The sequence below is a fragment of the Ustilaginoidea virens genome, chromosome 5, assembly GCF_000687475.1.
Source record: "Ustilaginoidea virens chromosome 5, complete sequence".
Taxonomy (NCBI): domain Eukaryota; kingdom Fungi; phylum Ascomycota; class Sordariomycetes; order Hypocreales; family Clavicipitaceae; genus Ustilaginoidea; species Ustilaginoidea virens.
In genome coordinates, this window is record NC_057320.1 from 2,759,246 (window position 1) to 2,778,651 (window position 19,406).

At 55.7% G+C, this 19,406-nt stretch overlaps 7 protein-coding genes across 7 annotated transcripts; 3 read left to right on the top strand and 4 right to left on the bottom strand.

Annotated features, from left to right (window-relative positions):
- Nucleotides 1-2,424: 2,424 nt before the first annotated feature.
- On the top strand, nucleotides 2,425-2,968 carry UV8b_06522 (uncharacterized protein; the record flags this gene model as incomplete). Its single annotated transcript, XM_043144019.1, has 2 exons — nucleotides 2,425-2,549; nucleotides 2,629-2,968. The coding sequence occupies 2 exons, from the start codon at nucleotides 2,425-2,427 to the stop codon at nucleotides 2,966-2,968; spliced, it is 465 nt and encodes a 154-aa protein (XP_042999954.1).
- A 1,115-nt stretch (nucleotides 2,969-4,083) lies between these two features.
- On the bottom strand, nucleotides 4,084-7,002 carry UV8b_06523 (uncharacterized protein; the record flags this gene model as incomplete). Its single annotated transcript, XM_043144020.1, has 6 exons — nucleotides 4,084-4,676; nucleotides 4,796-6,287; nucleotides 6,389-6,638; nucleotides 6,733-6,788; nucleotides 6,853-6,880; nucleotides 6,959-7,002. 6 exons carry the CDS (start codon nucleotides 7,000-7,002, stop codon nucleotides 4,084-4,086), a joined length of 2,463 nt encoding a protein of 820 aa, XP_042999955.1.
- Nucleotides 7,003-8,361: 1,359 nt separating this feature from the next.
- On the bottom strand, nucleotides 8,362-9,549 carry UV8b_06524 (uncharacterized protein; the record flags this gene model as incomplete). Its single annotated transcript, XM_043144021.1, has 2 exons — nucleotides 8,362-9,453; nucleotides 9,544-9,549. 2 exons carry the CDS (start codon nucleotides 9,547-9,549, stop codon nucleotides 8,362-8,364), a joined length of 1,098 nt encoding a protein of 365 aa, XP_042999956.1.
- A 1,486-nt stretch (nucleotides 9,550-11,035) lies between these two features.
- Nucleotides 11,036-11,830, top strand: UV8b_06525 (uncharacterized protein; the record flags this gene model as incomplete). Its single annotated transcript, XM_043144022.1, has 1 exon — nucleotides 11,036-11,830. The coding sequence occupies one exon, from the start codon at nucleotides 11,036-11,038 to the stop codon at nucleotides 11,828-11,830; it is 795 nt and encodes a 264-aa protein (XP_042999957.1).
- Nucleotides 11,831-12,389: 559 nt separating this feature from the next.
- On the bottom strand, nucleotides 12,390-13,290 carry UV8b_06526 (uncharacterized protein; the record flags this gene model as incomplete). Its single annotated transcript, XM_043144023.1, has 3 exons — nucleotides 12,390-12,959; nucleotides 13,060-13,160; nucleotides 13,257-13,290. The coding sequence occupies 3 exons, from the start codon at nucleotides 13,288-13,290 to the stop codon at nucleotides 12,390-12,392; spliced, it is 705 nt and encodes a 234-aa protein (XP_042999958.1).
- Nucleotides 13,291-16,124: 2,834 nt separating this feature from the next.
- On the bottom strand, nucleotides 16,125-16,552 carry UV8b_06527 (uncharacterized protein; the record flags this gene model as incomplete). Its single annotated transcript, XM_043144024.1, has 2 exons — nucleotides 16,125-16,259; nucleotides 16,352-16,552. The coding sequence occupies 2 exons, from the start codon at nucleotides 16,550-16,552 to the stop codon at nucleotides 16,125-16,127; spliced, it is 336 nt and encodes a 111-aa protein (XP_042999959.1).
- A 1,388-nt stretch (nucleotides 16,553-17,940) lies between these two features.
- UV8b_06528 (uncharacterized protein) lies at nucleotides 17,941-19,308 on the top strand (the record flags this gene model as incomplete). Its single annotated transcript, XM_043144025.1, has 4 exons — nucleotides 17,941-18,058; nucleotides 18,222-18,564; nucleotides 18,637-19,193; nucleotides 19,265-19,308. 4 exons carry the CDS (start codon nucleotides 17,941-17,943, stop codon nucleotides 19,306-19,308), a joined length of 1,062 nt encoding a protein of 353 aa, XP_042999960.1.
- Between the last annotated feature and the right edge of the window lie 98 nt (nucleotides 19,309-19,406).

The following is a 19,406-nucleotide window of genomic DNA, read 5'->3' on the forward strand; positions in this document are numbered from 1 at the left end:
AGAAAGAGCAAACCATGGACAAACAACTGCGGGTTCCTTGGGTCTGGCCGTCGCTGAAGGGGTCACAGGGCCCTTTGTTTACGGCGCAGATGGCTGTTTATGTACGCTCCGCACCGCACAGCACCACAGCACAGCACAGCACAGCTGTGCGTCCCATTTTACTCGTCAAGTTTCACTGGATGGGCAAGCTCGAGACTTGGGCAACTCTTGTAGCCCAACGAGAATGATGGTGATGACGGTCATCTCTCTGATTGATCATCACATTGTGTCCCGGGACGACCTTACGACAACGACCTGACAGCAGCGCCGTCCACTGCCCGTCAAGTCAGCTCGCACGCGACCATGCAGCACAGCAGCATTCAAAGTCCGACAGTCGACGGCGGGGTTTTGTCAAACCCAAATCCGCCAAGCATGTACGAGGCAGAGACAAGAGACAGAGAGACATTCGATCATTTGGCGCGGGAAGCGTTTTTTTTTTTTTTTTTGGGGGGGGGAGGAGGATGGAGAGGAGAGGACAAGCAAGAAAGCAAGAAGAAAAGCCCGGCGGGTTGTCGTGTTGCCGTCTGCCCCGACCATGCTGGCCAGATTGGAAAAGGCTCGTGGTAGGACAGAGATTATGTCCCGAGTTGTACAGGGATGCGAATCGCGGATGGGGAGGGTGAAGGTCTCTCGTATTCTGGCAGCAGTTGCGTTACGTTATGAGTCGAGGGCTGGCTGAGGATGAAGGATGGGAAGATTGGATTGTGGTTTATTGCGAGGTGTTTGAAATGCGTTGGACTTGGGGACTGCGGGTATGAAGGCTTAGATGCGTACGGGACCAATCTCGGGGGGTTCCTTTTTCACTCCTTCTTTCCTCTCTTTTGTTGCTCTCTCTCTTCCTTTTCTCCTTTTTTTTTTTTTTTGTTTTCTTTTTTTGCTTGTTTCTTTTTTCTTTGTGGCAGGAGAGTCAAGAGCCGGAGGAAGCAGAGCACGTGTGCTCATCAGGTATGGGGGATTGCCTTGAGCAGGAAAAGACGCAACAACAGCACATGACTACTACGACTACAGTTGAATCATCAGGGGGGAAGGAAAGGAAAACGAAACGGTGAAGGGGGGGCAGCGGCGGCAAGACGGCAAGACGGCAAGACGGCAAGACGGTGTGACTCAACATCTCTCGAGTCGTCCGTCCACGGTCGATGGGGTGTGTTTGGCATGGACGTCTTTTCGAGGCCGAGGGAACCAAGTTGCAAAAAGCATCCGTCCTCTGAGAGAGCAGCGAGTCAGCGAGTCAGTCAGTCAGTCAGTCAGTCAGTCAGTCAGTCAGTCTGTCTGTCTGTCTGTCTGTGAAAGGAGCCAGACAAGACGGCCGCAGGCAAGATACTACTAACCAGGCCGACAACGAGGGCAGAGCAAGGTGAGCTCGTCGTCTCCTGGGGGCCTCACTCGCGGCGGCATGCGGACTACATGTATGTATGCTTGGAACCTCGAGCCGTTCTGTCGCACATGTACGTTGACGTTGGCCCGCCGTCATGCATGTACGTGCCCGAGCCGTGCCTTGTTCATGAGCGCCTGGCGCAGCGCCCGGAAGCAAGTCCGGCCACGATATCTGGAGCCTCGTTCTTCTTGTATCCTTGTATCCTTGTTCCTTGTTCCTTTTTTCCCTTTTCCCTTTTCCCCCGTCTGTTTGCTGCCCCCTTTTTCCCCGGACCGGGACGACGCGGCTTGGTACAGGGCCTGGTACAGGGTAGGGGGTCGCGGTGCATATGCCGAGCAGGGGAACCAACTCACCGCTCCGCTGCCTCTACGGATGACGATGGTGGTGGTGGTGGTGGTGATGATGGTTGATGATGATGATGATGACGATGATGATGATGATTGGTTAATTCACCCTCTTTACCCATCTGCCTCTCTGTCGGGACGACAAGGTGGCGGTCAAGGGCGTTCTGGCCGGGGACCCGGGATGGCTGATGGCTGAAGCATTGCGTCGAACATGTTACATTCATTGTACGTGTCGGTGTGCAGGGTAGCTGGAGCGGGGGCTGGTGCAGGGTAGCTGGAGCAGGAGCAGAGCAGGAGCAGAGCAGGAGCTAGCTAGCTGGAACTGGGTGGAGCGAGCGCGCCCCGGCCGCTGCCGCCTCGCAAGCAACATGGATTTGACTTTTTGACACAGGACGATCGATGCATCGCCCGCGAGAGTCTGGCTGGTGTGATTTGATTCGATTCCCAGGCTCGCCAGCTCGACTGGGCCCTCTGAAGCAAGCAAGCAAGCAATCTTCCTTCAACCCTCTCCCTCGGCCTCGCACCAGGCCGAGCGGGCCTTTTGCGAAGCGCGGGCCCTGATTGGACTTGAAGTCGCAGCCCAGACCAACCGACGACGACGACATCATCACCATCATCACCATCATCACCATCATCACCATCATCACCATCACCACCACCATCACCATGTCGCAGCCCTCACCGCCCCTCAAGGTGCCCTCCTCCGCCGCCAGCAACACCCCCGCCACGCTCGACCCCGACCTGCGCTCCCAGATCAACACCCTCCTCCTGCGCGACGGCCACGTCTCCAAGTACGCCCCCTTCTTGCCCCTTCTTGCCCCCCCCCCCCGGGGTGCCGAGCTGAGCTGAGCTGACCCGACCCGACCCCAGGATCCAAGAGGCCCTGCTGCACGCCCTCAACTCCCACTCGACCAACTGGCCGACCGTGATCCAGAGCCACGCGCTGGCGCTCCTGCGCTCCGGCGAAATCACCACCTACCCCGCGCTCCTGCGCCGCGTCGTCGACGACGTCCGCGAGGCGTCTGCCTCGGCGGCCTGCCCCAACGGAGACGCTGCCGCCAAGGTCAACGGCAACGGCAACGGCAACGGCAACGGGCCCGCCGAGAGGGCCAACCTGGCCGTTCCGGATGCCGTCGTCGAGGAGGCCCTTCGCGTGACGAGGGAGAGCCTCGAGGCTGTTTGCGAGATGGACGAAGACGGGGGGGCGTGAAGGCGCGTGAAGGCGCGTGCTGCCCTTTTTTCCCCCGCGAATGCCTAGCTGGCTGGTCTGGCTCGTCGACGGTGCCCATCGCCAGAGCCAGGCATTCGGAAAGGGCGGGTTGGGAGGGTGGTGGGTTGAAAAAAGGGCAAAACCAGGGAAAAACCGCACCTGGCGCACTTGACCCCTACCTCGCGCCATCAAGCAACGAGCTTGACCCTCGCGACCTCGACCTTGCGCAACTCTTTGCTTCCCGTCTCCCCTGGAAGAACGAACCACAGGCAGACAGGCAGGCAGGCCATCTGGAGGAATCTGGCCTGCCGCGCCAACCCGGAAAACCCACACCATATATACACCCAACCCTCTTGTTTTCGTGCCTCCCTCGTCTCCTGCTCCTGCTCCTGCTCCTGCTCCTGTCGCTTTGGCTTTTGCTTTTGCTTGTTTCCCCGCCCCTAGGTTGCTTTTGCTTGCCCCCCCCCCCCTCCCCCCCCCCTTTATATGTATATAAACGCTCGCAAATGGCATGGCAGGGGGGACAAACAGGAAACCAGCTGCAAAAAAAGAAAAGGGAAAAAAAAGAAAGAAGAAAGAAAAAATGCCGCATTCCTGACTTTCTGACGTGGTTGTGGCAAAGCTTGCCTGCATGCGTGCGTGCCTGGCCATGTGGTGAGTGCTGTTGACTGTATCCTTGGGAGCGTGCGGATAGGAAAAAAAACTGGTGCCAAAACACCAAGCCCACCCAAGCAGCAAGACATCTACGACACCTCTCTGGCTTCTAATCAGTCGTCAAGTTATCAAACCGGTTTTGTCATGTCAATAATCCCTCCCCCATTCTTCCCTTTACTACGTTCTACCAACTCCCAGAATCCCAGAACAGCAGACACGCAGCAGCCTTTTGATAAAAGCTTCATAACTGCAAAACCCAAAAAAAAAAAAAAAAAAACCCTTCCCTTGGAGTTTGAGCTCCTCTATATCTGCGTGCCAGACTTGATGTAGAGATGACCAGTGAGGGGGAAAAGAAAAACTTAGAATACAGGGACTGGTGCCACCAGTTGTTGTCCATCATTTCCTCCCCTCCCCGCCAACCTACCCCCCCCCCCTTCTTCTTTTTCGCCGACCTGACTCGGCTAGTCGTAGAGATCGTCGTCGTTGCCGGCATCACCAAAGCCGTTGCCACCATTGCCCGAAGCCTGCCCGTCAGCACCGGCTTCGGGAAATTTGAAGAAAGCACCAGGACCGGCATTCTTCATCTGCTGAGCAAAGGCCTCGTACCGTCGAATCTCGACGTCGCTGACAGACTTGCGAGCCATCTGCATGGCCTCCTCGAAGTGAGCCTTGGTCAGCTCGGGAACGGGATCTTCGGCGTCCTCATCCATGTCCATTTCGTCACCGGCGGCCTCGCGAGCCTTGGTTCTCTCAATGTCGGCAGTGATTGCTTCCTTGATGGCAATCTTGACGGCGCGTTGGGTGATGAATCCCAGATCAGCACCGGAGAAGCCGTGCGTCTTGCTGGCTATGTAGCCCAGGTCAACATCCGAAGAAACAGGCGTCTTGCGGAGCTGAGCCTTCAGGATGCTCAGGCGGCCAACCTCATCGGGAAGTGGCACGTAGATGAGGGAGTCGAGACGCCCGGGACGACACAGGGCGGGATCGAGCTGCTCTGGTCTGTTGGTAGCACCAATGACAAACACATTCTTCTTGGAGGTCATGCCGTCCATTTCTATAGCCACGTTAGTCAAGTTGTGCAAGTACAACGGGGGGGGGTGATGAGGCCCAGCTTCGACTCTGTTGAGCCAAGAGAAGAAATTATATATATAGAAAGGCACAAACAAGACGTACCCGTCAAGAGCTGGTTGACGACGCGATCGGAAGCACCACCGGCATCTCCGACAGAGCCGCCGCGAGCCTTTGCAATTGAATCCAGCTCGTCAAGAAAGACGATGCAGGGAGCCGCAGCTCGGGCCTTGTCGAAAATGTCGCGGATGTTGCTCTCTGATTCACCAAACCACATGCTGAGAAGCTCGGGACCCTTGACCGAGATGAAGTTGGCGGCACACTCGTTGGCAACAGCCTTGGCCAACATGGTTTTACCGGTACCGGGCGGACCGTAGAAGAGCACACCTCGGGATGGGGATAAGCCAAACTTGAGAAACTTTTCGGGATGGTCGACAGGGTACTGAACCTGCTCTCGGAGATCTTGCTTGACCGCCTCGAGCCCACCGATATCCTCCCAGCGAACGTTGGGAACCTCGACAACGGCGACCTCACGGAGGGCCGACGGGTTGGAGACGCCGAGGGCGAAGCGGAAGTTCTCCATGGTAACACCCAAGGAATCGAGAACCTCGGCGTCAATGGTGTCCTCGTCGAGATCGATAAGGTCCATCTTCTCTCGGATCTGCTGCATGGCAGCCTCGGAACAGAGGGCAGCCACGTCGGAGCCCACGTAACCGTGCGTCTCGGCCGCGATTTGCTCCAGGTCGACGTCGTCGCCAAGCTTCATGTTCTTGGTGTGGATCTGGAGAATCTCGAGACGACCGGTTGGGTCGGGGACGCCAATGTCGACTTCCCGGTCGAAGCGGCCGAATCGTCGCAGAGCCGGATCAATCGAGTTGGGTCGGTTGGTGGCGGCCATGACGACGACGTTGGATCGGGCCTTCATGCCGTCCATCAGAGTCAGAAGCTGCGAGACAACTCGTCGCTCGACCTCGCCGTTGGTCTTCTCACGCTTGGGCGCGATTGAATCAATTTCGTCAATGAAGATGATGGCCGGTGAGTTCTTCTCGGCTTCCTCAAAGGCTTTCCGCAGGTTGGACTCGGATTCGCCGGCCATCTTGGACATGATCTCGGGACCGTTGATGAGGAAGAAGAATGCACCAGTCTCGTTGGCTACCGCACGAGCCATGAGCGTCTTGCCAGTACCCGGAGGTCCGTACAGCAGAACGCCGCGGGGAGGTTTGATGCCGATCGACTTGAACAACTGAGGGTGTCGCAACGGCAGCTCGACCATTTCTCGAATCTGAGCCATCTGCTTACGGCAACCACCGATATCATCGTATCCAACCTCGTTCAAGTTGTTCTCTTCCTCGTCCCGCTCGATGGGATCGCCTTCGCAGTGAATAACGGTATCTTGCGCAACGATGCCGTACTCTGGCGGATCGACCTCGACCACCTTGAACTCGACTTGCCGCATGCCGCCGCGTACTATGAAAAGGTCGCCTTGGCGAACAGGTCGGTACGCCTCCCGGAAGTACGGAGCGAGGAAAACGTCAAAGAGGGAGCCGGTGATGCCCTCGACGGTATCAGCAATGGGCAGAACGGCAATTCTTTTGGCCTATTTTGTGGTTAACGACGACGCGAAAACGACCCTCGAAACGAGGAAGAATGAGAAGAAGAAGAAGAAGAAGACGCCCATCCATTCAGTCTCTTACTCACATATTTGATGTCCGGGCAAGGAAGAATGGTAATCATATCACCGTGCTTGACACGGAGATTGTGACGGACGACTCTGTTGATTCGGGCGCTGCCATCATCAAGCTCCTCATCGGCGAGGACTATAAGGACCGTGTCCTTTCTCTTCTTGCCTCGAACCAAGACTGTGTCGCCTCTGAATAGCTGCAGAGCGTCCATTGTGGCTTCCGACAAGGCGATAATACTATTGTCATCGTTGACAGCATCGGTGACCCTGTGCAAAGCAGAGTCAGCAAGACATGACGCTGATGCTGTCGCCCAATGCCCTGTTACCACGGGCGGGGGCGGGGGATGCAATGCTCACTCACATCAACTGATTAGGCTTCTTCTTCTTCTTGAGGATCGCCGTCGCAGTGTCGTCCTCCTGGCGAGAAATGTTAGCGTGCGGTTCAAGTCGAAAGCTGGTATTGCGGATGAGGTGAACAAACATGTTTGACGTCAGCACCAGAAGGGTCGCTGTTTGGATGATATGTTAGCTTCTTGACTGGCGAGCACGGATGTCGACACAAAGCGTAGGGAGGCTGGAAGACCCACGTCAAGTTGACCTTTTTCTTGTGTTCTTCGGGATGGGAGGCCATGATGTGCCGCGTGTTGTGTGCGTGTGCGTGTGTGTTTTATTTTTTTTTTTCCCTTTTTCCGCGAGAAGCGTCTCCTCGTGCCTAGGTGTGGAAACGTGGCCGGGACCAGGCAACTGCGAAGGATCTCACGACTAGAAAAGAAAATAACAACGTCGCTAATCTCGGGCTGTATTTGAAAATACGATATCTTGGCACGGAAGAGCAGCAGAAAGGGACTGAAGAGCGGTGGAAGACGGAGAGGGCGGAGAGCGGAGTAGAACGAAAAGGAGGCAAAGTCGACGACTAAAGGTCGAGATGGATGGCAAGGTTAGGTAAGGTAGGTAGGTAGGTACCTACCTAAGGTATGTAGGTCAGTAGTAGTAAGAGGTAAATAGTTGTTTGGAGGTCGAAGCCACCACACCTGGGCTGCCAGCCAGCAGAAGGAACTGGCTGCAGGTACAAGGCCAACGCACCCCTTCTCTACGGCTACGTGAGGTACCTAGGAGGTCCGAAGTAGGCAGACCTGCTGGCGTATGTACTGTATCTACCAACGCATCCAAGCATCCTCCGCTGGTTACCAATCCGCATGGCGGCGACGGGCGACGGGCGACGGGCCCTGACCGGACCGGAAGATTAATGATGCACGCAGCTGCAAGTGGTTGAGCGAAACCCCGCTGCCAACTGGAAGCTTCTGGGGCTTTCCAGAGCCTTTGTTGTCGAGGAGCAACCAGACAGCAACAGTAGTAACCAGACAGAGACTACAGTATTGATCATCACAGCCAAGACGTTTAGGCAGCTGGCTGTTGCGTGTGCGCGTCCGGGAGTACCAGCCGGACACATGGTGCTCCGTAGGTAAATTCAGGTACCTGGCAGCCCCGCCCATGCCTTCAAATTGCTGCTGGCATTAGCTTACACTTTGCGAAGCTGGCTTACCTCAGGCTAGGTACCTATATGTACATACAGTACATTAGGTACCTGTTGCCTGCCTGCCTGCCTGCGAATACAACAAAGCATCCATCTCTCTTGCCGCCCCCTGTCTTGGTTTGTCAGCGGCCATGGTTCGCGAGAATTCTCGGTCCTTCATGAAGCGGCCACCATGGTGAAGCCTGACAAACAGGGTATTCACCTGCAGGTCGGTTCTTGTGCGCACGCGACTTACTCCGACACTGCAATAGATATTCGTAGAGACGAGGTGCTTGCCGCCAGTGGGCTTGCGGCGACCTTGGGATCCTTGTCTGCGACATGCTACGGACTCGGATTTCCTGGCTTAGCCCTTGAATGAATCCTTCATCTCTCGTTACATGGTTTGTTGTTTCGACATGTTTAACGCGAGAGTGATTGATTGCCCTTTGAGCAGCACCCTCTCCCTGCATGAGGTGATTACGACTCATCCTTGTCAAAGGCGTCGTTCAGATATCGCACGAAAACCTCCCTCATGCCATCGCTTGCCATGTTCCCGACGCTCTCCAGACCAATGCCACCCCTGTTCAGGCCTACAAAGGCCCTGCGTAGTCTTTGCAACTGCGGCAGACCAACCTTGGTGCCAGCGGGCAGTTCCACGACCAAGTCCTGCCTCTCGCTCGCGTGCAGAGGCACCTTGACCTGGCCACCACCTTGGTCGCTTTGCTGGTCCAGTATGCGCTTGACAATGTCTTGGGTCTCGCGTTCCAGGACGTACAGGTAGTCGCCGCCGGCGTCTCGGCCGCGTTGGACGGTCGATTGGTTGGGCTTGACAGCTCTGCGGCCCTCGCCGGCCATGGCGTCCCACAGCTCGTCAAACGTCCTTGTTTTCTGGGCCTCGCTGTCGTCCCAAAGAATGGCAAAGAGGGGCGAGTCCCACCTGGTCATGGGATTGGGTTCTTCGTAGCGGAAGACGAGGTTATCCCAGTTGCTTCGTTCATAGGGTTCCGTCGTCGTCGTCGGGTCCGCATCTCCATGGTCCTTTTGACCACCGTCATCATTGTCATCATTGTCATCATCATCATCATCATCATCATGGTCATCACCTGCCCCCTGCTCTGGAGAGCCCTCGGTTCTCGTCGGTCTTGGCTTGGCCCGTCGCAACCGCTCTTCATTGACTTGTCGAGCCTGCTCCAAGGGGCAGGCCACCCGCAGGACGCAGTTTGGCGTTCGCATCGCCTTGGCCTCGCAATGGAGCTGGTACCGCCAGCCCTTGATGTAGTTCAAGCCATCCAAGACGACAAAGTCCCTGTCTGACAGGACCCTCTTGACTGCGCCGTACATGGCAGCTCTCGCATCCTTTTCCGACGAATTGGCCGATCGGGTATGCAGGCGTACCGTGTCGGGGGAGAGATCGTACACGGCACGTGATATCGACAAGGAGTCGTCAGATATCAGATGAAGTCGGTACTTGGGGGGGTCCGTTTCGGCAATGCGCGTCGCCAGATAGTCGTGGAGCTGTTTTGCGCGCGTGGACTTGCCCGACGTGGGGAGTCCCGAGACGATTATCAACTAGAAAGCGTCACGGGCAGGCACATGTTAGGGCAAGAAGGCGGAGGCCGCGTCAAATGCGTCATGTGTCATGCGTCGCGCGTCACTTACAGGCATTGTTGGCTAAATCGAGCTTCGAGGTCGACGTCGGCATTGCTTGGTGGGGGGGGGGGGGGGAGTACGACAAGGTGAGAGAGAGGTGAAGTTCGTCGTGAAGTCGTGGCTTGCTCGGCCGAGCCAACACATCCACTTGGCTGGGCAGGACAGGCAGGCCCTTGCCATGCCGAACGATTCCAGGACTTGACAGATTTTACGGATTACAACATGCAAACCCTTGAGCCTCAGCAGGGCACAGCCTGCCAAAAAGCGCCTTCGTCCATTCACTTTATCCGACGGAGCACAGATTATGTAGTACTACCTTGCATGTTACTAGTGATTTTTTTCAAGGCAAAGCCGGATGATACCAGATTCCAGGTACCTACCCTAGGTACCTACGGAGTACAGAGATTTACATGTACACGAGACATGTACACGAGGAAGAGGTTCTGTATCTGACGTAAGCCGACCCAGTGAGCCAAAGTACCCGCCCACGTTGTCGAAGAAGGTGCGAGGCAGTGAGAACGCCTTGCGCTGCCGCCCTGGAAGCCAGACAGAACCAAAGGAAAAAGAACATGAAACCAAAAATTCCAAGCACAGGGCTAACCCTCAATTGGCAAGTGTTTCGACCTCAGCAAAACCTCCCCAAGTGGCTTCACCAGCCTTCGTCACCCACGTCACACGTCAGCCTTGGGTCGCCGTCCAGCCGAGCCGCCGCAGGTTTTCTCGAATGCGAGAGCCACACAGGCCTAGGGATCCGGTGGGCTTTTTTTTTTTTTTTTTTTTTTTTTTTTTTCCCCTTCCTCCCCTCCGTTTCTCGGCCAAGTGACTAACCATTCCTTTGCTGCCGGGCGTTCGGACACGAGCTGGCGCCGTACCAGACCGGTGACTCTACAGACGGCTGGCTCTGCCTGCCCGATGGCTTCTGAAGACCTGCCCACGCCCACGCCGCGCAAGGCAACCCGCGGTGGCGGTGGCGGCTGACCAGACGTCCGCACTGGCGGCTCTGCGCTTTGTGTCTGTCGTTGCGTGCCGTGATCCGAAACGATGAGCGGCTTAGCTTTGCCAACATGGCAACTGGCAGTAGACCGAGATGGAAATGGGCCACCTGGTTTTTGGCGGACGCATGTCGAGGTTGAATCGTTTAAGAGCGTTTGACGCTCGCTGCGTCGCAGTCAAAGCGCACCACACAGAGCAAGTCGAATCATCGCCAACCGAGACACAGGACGGACAGACGGGCAGAGACAGACAGACGGACGGACAGACGGACAGACAGACAGACAGAGGAAAGACAGACAGACAGACGGACAGACAGACAGACAGACAGACAGACAGACAGACAGACAGACAGACAGACATACAGACAGACAGACAGACAGACGGACAGACAGACAGACAGACAGACAGACAGACAGACAGACAGACAGACAGACAGACAGACAGACAGACAGACAGACAGACAGACAGACAGACAGACAGACAGACGGACAGACGGACAGAGACAGACATGCCTCACCTTGACGCATACGACGTCATCTCCGTCGTCGGAATCCCCGTGTACGCCGTCTTCCTCCTCTGCGCCGTCTACCTCTGCGCCAAGCATGGCTTCAGCAAGTCCTCCGGCTGGCGATTCCTCATCGTCCTCGCCCTCGCGCGCATCATCGGCTTCGGCATGCGCCTCGGCCTCGTCAACGACCCCACCAACACCAGCCTCTGGATCGGCTGGATGACGGTCACGAGTCTCGGTCTCGGGCCCCTCGTCCTCGTCCTCCTCTCCCTCTTGTCCCGCGTCTTCGAGTCCGTCCATCGCCAGGGCCAGGTCGTCCTCAAGCCCATCCACCAGCGGCTGATCCAGACGCTCGTCCTGGCGGCCATCGTCGTCACCGTCGTTGGCGGCACGCAGTCTTCGTTTCGGCTGGACAACGGCTCCGTCGCGGTCGACTACGGCACGGCCGCCCGCGTGGGCGTCGGTCTAATGGCCGCAGCCGTGGCCTCGCTCGTGCTCGAGACCTTCGTCGCCTGTCTCAACCGGCGCTTTGTGGCGCAGGGCGAGCATCGCATCCTCCTGGGCGTCGCCGCTTCGCTTCCCTTTGTCGCGGTCCGGCTTGTCTATCCCTGCTTGGTCGTTCTGGCGGGAACCAGCGCGGATGTGTGGATGTATCTCTGCATGTGTGTCCTTATGGAACTGGCTGTTGTTTTCATGCTCACCGTCTTGGGCTTTACCTTGGACAAGCTGACGGATGCACCCAAGACGGACCCCGAGCAAGCTGCTTCTCAGGAACAGCAGCAGGGCCACTCCTGACGTCGGTGGATGTTTGCTGAGAAAAGGACGAGGAAGATTTGAGGAAGAAGGAATCGTTCTTGTCCCTGGCAGCAAGAACATTCTTCAATCATTATTTACATTAGAGACGAGGCTTGGGGTGGTTTTCCGCGTAGCGATATGAGGAGGATTTTGTATTTTGTATTCGTCTTCCCAAGTTCCTCTGGTTGAAACTGCCCTTGCTTATTGTTTTTGGCCGACCGTGGCTTTGCTCTAGACAACATGACATGTTCAGGAGGCGGGATACCGTTTGACAAGGCCTGCTACACATGTCACAGTTCCAGACGGCTCGTTGCATCCCTGCAGACAAGACGGTTTTGCTTGAGCGCTTCGAGTCACCGCTTGATCCCAGTACAGCAACGTCCAGTCTCCCAGTACCGTCGCAGCTGGATCCATCTGACGGGGAAAGGAGCAGTGCGGATATAGCCGGGAATGGTCAACTACAAGGGCGCATTACTGACAGGATACGCGTGCCGCCTCGTCTACAAATCTCGTACAGCAAACAACAACAACAAGACCAACCAGGGGCTGGCGTTACATGTTACATGACTGCACAGCAAGCCTTCTCCAGCTTTTGGACTATCTTGGGCAGCACTTTACCAACCAGCCCTTCCTGGCCCTGTTGCTGGCCTTGCTGCTGCTGGCCAGAGTGCTGTCCGCCGTGATGCTGCGGTCCATGTTGCTGCTGGCCGCCGCCGTGGTGGGCAGCCGAGGCAGGCTGTCGGCCTTGGAGGTTAATGTACATTCTGCCGGCATTCTCCTCCGTTCCGTACTTCAGCCCCAGCTCCCTGCATAGGGCCTCCACCTTGGGCTTTAGTTTCTGCATATGCCCGGCGGAATGCTTGCCCTTGCCGACTATCGCATGCAGGTGTTCTTGGCCGCGCTGCTGGTCGGCGCGGATGCGCTCCTCCAGGACGCGCGCTGCCTCGTCGACGAAGAGTCCGTGCAGGTCAATGGTATCCTCACCGACCTTGCCGGGCGCGTTGTTCTCGCGGAAAATGTACGCGACAGCCTGGCGATTGTAGTCTTCATGCTGGGCGTAGTGCTGCTTGGATTCCTCCGAGCACTTGTGCGCCTCTTCGTGGTTACCGGCGCGGAAGGCTTCTTGGGACTGGCGAAATCCCCGCCGGTTAGACCCCAATCAAGTCGTCAGGCCGAGGTTTGGGCCGGGGTTTGGGCCGGGGTTTGGGCCGGGGCAAAAGCAAGCATACCCGTATAGAGGCTCGGTGGGATCTGCCCATTTCGAGCCGAGCCTGATCCCTCAACCTGTCGTATTCTCGCTCTACGTCGTCGTTGTCGCCGGAGCGAAGGGCTGGGTCGGAAGCGTTAGTTCGTCATGGTCCCCCGTTCTCGGGACTTGCTCGCGACGAGACGTCTGTCTGCGTCGGAGGCTCGTTCGGCTGCCTACCTCGGGCCCCGAGCCTTTGCATGGGGATTTCCATTGCGTTATAACGGCGACTTCACCGGGGGCTTCTGGGGGAGATTTAGCATCGCCTAACGGTGATGGGTGAGGGGAGTCCTTGGCGTGCGCAAAGGCAACGGGGCGGCTGGCTGGCGAACTCGTCCCAAGCCAAGCGACGGAGGACCTGAGGACCCAGACGATCAAGCCTCAAGGCATCTTTCAGGCCCCAGGGGGGGGGTGTTTTGGCCGGGCGCACGTGGCTGATGGGTGGCGCCCCTTGTGGATGAGAGGGCAGAAAGTTTGCCGTCGTTGGCGCCAAAGGTTCCTGTTGCCGGGCTGGCGGGTTTCATCACTTGACGGCCAGAATCAGCATGGCGAGAAAGACTTGTACGCAAAGATGTTGACGGAGGCAGAGAATCTTGATGGCTGACTGGGTACCGTTCAGCGGTAGGGATGGCTTCATCAATCGAAGCAGTCTGGTTAGATCCCGATGGGTTGTCCCTGCCAGCCGTTGGCAGCCGTTGGCAGCCGTTGGCAGCCGCGTGGCGCGAAGGGGCTTAGGTAGGTACCTTAGGAGGCACCTATGCAGGTCCCTCCAGTCAGCAGTCAGGCGCCCTTTCTTTTGAGGCACGTACCTAGGTACACACCTCCTTACTCCGTACTGACACAAGACCCTTGCTCTTTCAGAGGGTCCAATGACTCCAATCAATTGATGCTACTCCGTAGACTCTTTACCTAGGTAGGTACTTACCTACTGCCAGTCTTAGTACTCAGTACATCATGACCCTCCGCCCTGGGCGGTTGTTAGGCGACGGCAGATTGAAAAGCTCCCGCTTGGACCGGCGAGGCCAATCCGGCTTTGCGGGACACTGTTCACTTTTGTGTTCCAGAAAGACTCAAGTCTCAGGTGCCCTTGTCGGTGTGTTTTTGGTATATGAAAACCGGGTCGTCTTTGGAGATTCGAGACATTGAAAGACAGTGAATGTCTCAGGCCGAGTACGAGATGGGCTCCAGTTCTGCCGCTAGTTGCTCCGTGGGGGTTCTGTGTACGTGTGGTGCATGCGAGGTCGCTGCGTCCGGCCCCACCAAGCAACAAGGTACCTGGGTCCACGAAGTCGAGCAAAGACACCAGACGGCAAGGAGAGCCCAAGGTACCTCCTACCTCCTACCTCCTGACTACAGGTACTGGAGCTTGGCACACCGCTAGGCCTGCTTGGTAAATAAGGGACGAGGCGCGGTAACCAAAAACGGAATCCATCATACTTTGCCACGTTAATGCCCTGCCCATCCCATCGTAAATCGTCGCGACACGGCATCTCTAGAATTGAGCGCAAAATTCTGTTTGTTATCCGAGGGCCAAAACTACACACGTGCTAGGGATCCAAGCGACAAGCGACCAGCGACAAGCGACCAGCGACAAGCGACAGCATATCCGCAACATTACAGGAGTATCCTCATGTCGATGGTGCCTTCTTCAATCGAACCAATAACGCGGACCAAGCCCTGACCTGCCAAAATCCAGGCATGACTTACGTCATGACCATGTACAGCTGGTATGTCAGGCTGTCAGCATCCTTTTTTTTTTTTTTTTTTTATTAGGTTGACAGATTTGCCCCTGTTTGTGCAATGTGCCTCGTTGGCAACGCAATGGAGGGAACACCACCTAGATCTAGATCAATGTGTTGATCAATGTGCTGTCACCCAATGTCAGACGAAACCGAATCATATCGGCAAACACTATCATCCAGATTCCGCGCATTACAAAACCGTAGCCCTGTAAACCCCACCGCCGGGGATTTTCTGCTCCGATTTTTTCTTCGCATGTCGTTTCGTAAAGCAGCTGGTGCCATGAAATGCTCTCGGTCCAGACAGACAAGTTCATCGCATATGGCGTCGTAATTCGTGATTACGGTGACGGCGGTTCGGGAAGGGACGTTGGAAATCGGGCAAGTTCCTTTCCGTCGTATCTCGAGAAGCCACTGGGTCCGGCACGATCTCGGCATCGGCTTGACGCCCTTGGTGGAAAGGAACACGTAACTTACTACACACCTCCTTAGCTCCAGCCCTCCTGCTCAAGCAGCAGCGCGCATCACAGACTGAGCAGCTCGGCTCATTGGCAACGCCAGCTTTCCGACCGTCCGTATCTTTTAGATTCCTCCCGGCGCAACTGGACAAAAACCACGCGGAAATCTTGCCAAACGGAAATTTCCATAGTCTGGTGGCTCTGGTCCCCTTTTGGTCTATTAGAAAGTGTCAGCGTGAGAGGCTATCTTGCCCGAGTTTGACAATAGTTGTTGCTTCACAGTTGGGCACTGGGGAGCTTCCACGATGCTTGGCGGCACTGCTCCTCAGCCAGATTGACATTTCCCCTTTCCTAAATCCAATTGAGCCAGCCTGTTGGCAGCTCGTCAAGCTTGATAAGCTTGATGAGAGGGAAGAATCGGAATTCTATTCGCCCGAAATCTGCAGCTGCTTCCCACGTTCAACTCTGCGGTTTCGCTGCCAGCGATTTGAATCAGGAATAATAATCAATTGCACTAGCTCTGCCCCTAGACAAGGCTGGCCAGCCTTTGATGGAGATGATCTTCTATACTGTTGCTGTTGCTGGCTTGTGCGGAGTCTGGACTACGGGGTAGAGCAGCGGAGCTATTGAACTCATTAGTCACTCGAGTGGTTCCAGACTCCAGCAGCGACTTTTTGCAAGACGACCAAACTCTGACGTGTTCAAACGTACCAGTTGAGTTGACAGCATCAACCGAGTTGCAGTTTGATGGTTGGGCTAATCGTCTGGTCAAAGATGCCCGAGAGGTTTACCTGACCACGACGTGCCCGACATTCAAAGTCCAAAGTAGCATTTCAAAGCCGTTTTGTAATTCAAATGTTAGGGGACGACGCAAAGCCAACAAGATGGAGTTTGCAACGGGCGTAAACTGTGCCATGGTCGATTTCTGATGATGAAGCTTCGAGCTTGGAGTTGTCGTCAACTCTGGGGCTGTTGCCGATCACTGACTGATGGGAGATGCGCACAGTGCGGAGAGTCCCAAAGCCTGTTGAAAGCAGTCTGGTTCCGGTACCTCTTGGTGGCGTCTGGTTCGCCGTACCTGATCCGGCAACGAGGTACGTCCTGCGGAGGAGTCCTGAGTATAGCCATAGCCGTAGAGATTCCGGCAGTTGGCTGGCGTCTGGTTGCCCGGCGAAACCGTCTGGTTCTGGCCAACTCTGGGCCTGGCACGTTCCTGCCCATATTCGCCCCATGCTCCATGTCCCATGCTCCACGCCCCATGCCCCATGCCCCAGCCCATTGCCCCATTGCCCCATTGCTTGCCCCATTGCCCCATTGCCCCATTGCCCATGCACCAAGCCCCATGCTCCGCCGGGTTCCAGGCGTTCCAGGCGTTCCAGGTGTTCCAGGTGTTCCAGGGCCTCGCACAGGTCGCACTGGCCAATCGACAAAGACAAACCCACAACCCGCCGTTGTGCGTTGTGTGTGGTGGGAAGGAGGACAACGACGGGTGTGGTGGCCATGCAACTTGCAACCACACATGCAGGTTTCTGGTTTCTGGCGTGTGGTCCCTGCGAGTTGAACACCACGTCTCGACTTGGTTGGCGGCCTGACGCCCAGTTCGCGATATCAAGTCATTGGGTAAACTGCTGTGTGCTGCCTGGCGCTTACTTACCTACATGTAGGTACCTTAGGTAGGTACTTACCTCTGGTGACGGGCGCTATGCTTACCGCCCCAGTACTGAAGTACTTGGATACCTTAAGGCACCTAATGTCTGGTACCAGCCAGACCTCGTTGGGTGCTACCCCCTAGCAGGTATTAGGTACCTACATGTACCTTCGTTGCTTGGTGTGGTTGCTCCTGTGTAGCCAGAGAACCCCCCAGCTTTCCCCCCTAAGGAACCCCCCCGGAGCCCCCCAGAGTCCCAGTCCAGTTGAGTCCAGCCAGGCCGCTCTTGCCAGCCCTGGCCTGGCCTGGCCGCCGCCCAGAGGTACCTACCTAGGCACCTTAGGTACCTAACCTAAGGTACCTAAGGTAGGAGGTACCTCATTGATCCTTTCCTCCTCATTGCCTCCTTTCGCAATCAAACCGGTCACCGTTTCCAAATCTCCCCCTCCGACACGTTTCTCTTCTTCTCCCCCCTTATCGCTTTGTGCTCAGCCGGCGCCATCCCCAATTATCTGGCCCTGATAGTCCGTACGTCTTCATTCTTTCCAATTGACATTTCGTGTGGCCAGCAGATATCAATCGGTGAGTCTCGTCGTCTCGATTATACACGGTTGTTGTTATTGGACCTGCAGCTGCAGAGCGAGAGCGGATTATTCCCACGACTCGCGCGTTTCGCCCCTTCATCACAAAGATCGCTCTGAGTCGCAGCCAGCCCGTTCGAATCATCGATGCACACATCTCTTCGTTTGTCACCTTTCGCACGTCTGCAGTTGATTCTTGTCGCATTTAGAGGCGCCGTTCCCGTTTTGCGTCTTGTGCTTTGGCCGCCCTTACCACCCACCCACCCCCTTTATTTTAAGACTACCCTCTTTCCTGCTGACAAGGCCACTTTCCGTGTCAGCAACAACATTTCCATCCGAGCAGCTTGCCACGGACAGCCACGCAGACCGGCCACCACCGTCTCGACCCTCGTCCCATTTCTGTGATAGATCCAGTAGTCGACCACAACTCTCGGCAAAATGGGCTGCGGAATGAGCACAGAGGAGAAGGAGGGCAAAGCCCGTAATGAGGAGATCGAGAACCAGCTGAAGCGAGACAAGATGATGCAGCGCAACGAGATAAAAATGCTTCTTCTCGGTATGTCCCATGTTAAAACTGACGCATGTTGATGCTTGGCACCCGCGTTGCTGCAGACCATGACGGGCAATCGTTTTCCCTCTATTCAATGGTTGCTTTGCTTGTCGATTACCCCGACAAACGCTCCACCAAGATTGATTTTCTAACCCGGGGGCCTTTGCAGGAGCTGGTGAATCCGGAAAGTCCACCATCCTCAAGCAAATGAAACTCATCCATGAGGGAGGCTATTCACGCGACGAGCGAGAGTCATTCAAAGAAATCATCTTCAGCAACACTGTCCAGTCAATGCGCGTCATTCTCGAGGCCATGGAATCTCTCGAGCTTCCTCTCGAGGATCAGCGCATGGAGTATCATGTTCAGACCATTTTCATGCAACCAGCCCAGATTGAAGGCGAGGTCCTTCCTCCTGAAGTTGGCGGCGCCATAGAGGCTCTCTGGAAAGATCGCGGGGTACAAGAGTGCTTCAAGCGATCTCGAGAGTATCAGTTGAACGACTCTGCCAGATAGTAAGCAGACGACCCGCTCATGCCAGGCCTCGGGACCAAACAAACCCAAGCTAACGGCTCATCCCTTTGCAGTTACTTTGACAACATCACCCGCATTGCCGCCCCGGATTACATGCCCAATGACCAGGATGTCCTCCGATCGCGTGTCAAAACAACCAGCATCACCGAAACCACATTCATCATTGGTGACCTTACCTACCGCATGTTCGATGTCGGTGGTCAGCGTTCGGAAAGGAAGAAGTGGATTCATTGTTTTGAGAATGTCACAACCATTCTGTTCCTGGTGGCCATTTCGGAATATGACCAGCTCTTGTTTGAAGACGAAACGGTCAACCGTATGCAGGAAGCGCTGACGCTCTTTGATTCCATCTGCAACTCTCGATGGTTTATCAAGACATCCATCATCTTGTTCCTCAACAAGATTGATCGATTCAAGGAGAAGCTCCCCGTGAGCCCCATGAAGAATTATTTCCCCGACTACGAGGGTGGTGACGACTACGCTGCCGCATGCGATTATATTCTCAATCGGTTCGTCAGCCTGAACCAACACGAGACCAAGCAGATCTACACCCACTTTACCTGCGCCACTGATACCACTCAAATTCGCTTCGTCATGGCGGCAGTCAATGGTTCGTACTTTCCACCCATGAAGGAGCACTTGGCTAGCTCTTGACCACTGGACTGACTCTGGAAATTGCAGACATTATCATCCAGGAGAATCTTCGACTGTGTGGCCTGATCTAAACGATTTGCTCCCATTTTTATTTTTTATTTTTACACGAATACCCTCAAAACTCGATAACGACCATCCCGGGGAGCCACGGAGATACGGCTCATGAACC